Source organism: Musca domestica, unplaced genomic scaffold (genome assembly GCF_030504385.1).
Source record: "Musca domestica strain aabys unplaced genomic scaffold, Musca_domestica.polishedcontigs.V.1.1 17, whole genome shotgun sequence".
Taxonomy (NCBI): domain Eukaryota; kingdom Metazoa; phylum Arthropoda; class Insecta; order Diptera; family Muscidae; genus Musca; species Musca domestica.
In genome coordinates, this window is record NW_026712230.1 from 3,096,686 (window position 1) to 3,099,914 (window position 3,229).

Here is a 3,229-nt window from a genome sequence, read left to right on the forward strand (position 1 = left end):
ATTGACTGAATAAGCAGACTCCAATATGAAATTGTGGAAATACAATATCCACTGACCCGACTTGACGTAATTGGAAGTTTTTGTACCAAATTTCGGGAAGATTTACAAAACCACAATTTTCAAGCTGTTTGTCTTGGCAGTTTAGATATAATGTCAGGTAGCCAAACAGACTGCTATTTAATTCTGTATTTGGAAATCGAACTTGTCCTGGATTTGTAGAATAGCGTTTAAGTGGTGGCTCCTCAGAGCCCCCAACACGGTATAAAAAGGTTTTATAACCTGTGAGGATAAAAATTAAAAATTAGACAAATCCGCGGAACCCATTACTGTTTTAGATTACCTTTAAAATAATGAATAGCGGTATTGTTTCCCGTGATATAGAGAATGGTTATCCTCTGGCAGAGGTAACACAAAAAATCACGTGGGCCGCGTGGCGAATATGGGGTACCTTTTCTGTTAATAAAATATTTCACTTAAATTGAACACTGTATCAGAAAAAATGAAATATTTACCTCTCGATATTTTGTGTTTTTTTTAGGGTGAGAAACTGTGAAGAAAACTTCAGCAATTGAACGAATCAATTTTACAAAATATTAAAAAACTTAACAGGTTGAAAACTTTTAATTGTCACAATATGTTTTATAGTTCTTTGCTGGTTGGTGGATCGATAGAAAAGAATGATGAAGACGATTAGCTGGTCTAAGTAAACCTCATGCAAGGGCAAGTTGAAACAAGAGAGAGATTGCAGTGTAGTGTTTAATAATCACTGCCTTATTGATTGACGTACGTTGTTTAACATGATATAATGTTAAGTACTGTACAGTAAGTGTACGTTAATTTTGAAACTCATATTACAAACCACATAATACTTGCATTGTATGCAAAAGTATTAGGAGGAGAACTAAATCTGATTCTTTTTTTTTAAGGACGAATGTCCTTGGCATGGTACGTGCCAATATTTGTGGTATCAGCATCCTGCAATATATCGTAATTACTGCCTACTTTTTCTTTAACAACTGCCTTGATGAAAAGAGGGGCTAATTTCGCGTTGAATTTCTTTTCATGTGAACTCTGCGCAAAATTTCTACGAAAAACAACTTGGCCCACCTTATAAATTATAGGTCTCGACCTCAGGTTATACTGATGACGATTAGACTCATAGGCTTCAGTTAAGCGGGCTTTTAAATTTTTCCTTAGTATTTGCAGTGCATCATCTCTATGCATTTGGACATGGGGTTCATTCAAAGCTTCAAGATTTCTTAAAAGTTTGTATGAACTACCGTGGGTAACCATATTTAAACCGAAAACGGCCTGGTATGGCGAACATTTAATCGTTTGGTGGTACGTATTTCGCAAGGAACAACTTATGGCGCTAAGGTGTTGATTCCACATAGTATGGTCTTTTTTCAGGTAACTACGGATACCAGCTATTATAGAGCGATTAACCCTTTCTGAGGCATTTGCTTGCGGAGAGTACAATGCTGTGTAGGTATGAGAAATGCCAAAAGATGTAAGAAAGGCGTTAAATTCGTTGACCTTGAACTGCGAACCATTGTCGCTAACTATCGACTCAGGCACTCCAAATATATAGAAAATATTTGTTTTCAAAAAATCCATAATGGAAGCAGAAGTAAATTTCCTAAGCGGACATAACCAATGGAATTTGGTCAAATGATCCAACACAATAAGTAAGCCGATATAACCTTGTGTGCTACGAGGATATGGTCCTAGCAAGTCAATATACATTCGTTGGAAAGGCCTTGAAATGTCTGTTTGTTGACCCATATTGGGCTTCATTATAAAATTTGGAGCTTTTGAAGTTTTGCAAATCTCACAAGAGCCAATGTAGCTACGAACGTCATGAACTAGTCCTGGCCAGTAAAAATTCCTACGAATCAGTTCTATGGTTTTTCCTGTACCACAATGAGCTGATATTGGTGAATTATGAGCACGGTTATAACATTTTGTCGTAATTTCTCTGGAACCCAGAGTTTCCAACAATATACTTCATGCTCAGGGTCCCCGTCATATGGATCAGTTCTTATATAAACGAACTGGTCTACAATCTTGATATCCGGATACTGAGATAGGTTTTTATTTATTTCATCCTTTAACAGGATATAATCTTCATCATTGAAATGGGACGACTCTAAATCGATCTCGGGTTGAAGACACTCAATTTCAGATATTTCTCCAAAGGGTATTCTTGAAAGAGCGTCGGGCACGACGTTTTCTTTGCCTTTTCTGTGCCGGATAGAAAATTTGAAGCCTTGAAGCTTGAACACCCATCTGGCTAAACGTCCAGTTAAATCTGGTTGCTTCATCAGCCATAACAACGAAGAATGGTCGGTGATGACCTCGAATTCTTGTAGCTCGAGATAGCAGCGAAATTTTTTTATAGCTTCGACTGCTGCCAAGCATTCGCGCTCAGTTACACTATAATTTCGCTGAGCGGTATTCAGTTTGCGCGACATGAATGCAATTGGCTTCTCATTTCCTTCCTCATCTAACTGTATCAGAACGGCACCGATACCGAAATCGCTGGCATCGCAGTGTAAATAAAATTTTTGCGAAAAATTAGGGTTGGAGAGGATAGGAGCAGACGTCAGGAGCTTTTTGAGATTGTCAAATGCTGCCTGCGCTTCATCTGTCCAGCGAAATTTCTTTTTGGTCGACAAGACTTCAGTAATGGGGAAGACAATAGACGAAAAATTGGCTACAAATCTTCTGTACCATCCGGCAAGGCCGAGGAATCCTCTCACCTGTTTAATATTTTTCGGTACAGGCCATGACAATATCGAGTCGATTTTCTGGGGATCGGTCTTAATACCACCGTCGCCGATTATGTAGCCTAAATAATTAACTTCAGTTACGCAGAAGTGTGATTTGGCCACATTTAAGGTTAGATTGGCTTTCCGAAATTGGTCAGCAAGTCTTACGAGAATGGCCAAATGCGTGGGAAAGTCTTCCGAAACTACGACCAAATCATCTAAATAGCCGAATACACAATTTCGTAAGTCTGGAGGAATAAGCTCATCTACCAAACGACACATTGTGGCAGGAGCGTTGCAGAGGCCAAAAGGCATGACAACGAAATGGTAGAGAGGCCTACCGGGCACAGTAAAAGCTGTTAATGCTTTCGACTCCTCCGTGAGCCCAATTTGCCAATAAGCATCTTTCAAGTCAAGCTTCGAAATGATGTTAGCTTTTGGAAGTCGAGAAAATATTC

At 38.9% G+C, this 3,229-nt stretch overlaps 1 protein-coding gene across 1 annotated transcript; it reads right to left on the reverse strand.

Moving 5' to 3' along the window:
• Positions 1-921: 921 nt before the first annotated feature.
• On the reverse strand, positions 922-1,293 carry LOC131801736 (uncharacterized). Its single transcript, XM_059120679.1, has one exon. The coding sequence runs from the start codon at positions 1,291-1,293 to the stop codon at positions 922-924; it is 372 nt and encodes a 123-aa protein (XP_058976662.1).
• Between the last annotated feature and the right edge of the window lie 1,936 nt (positions 1,294-3,229).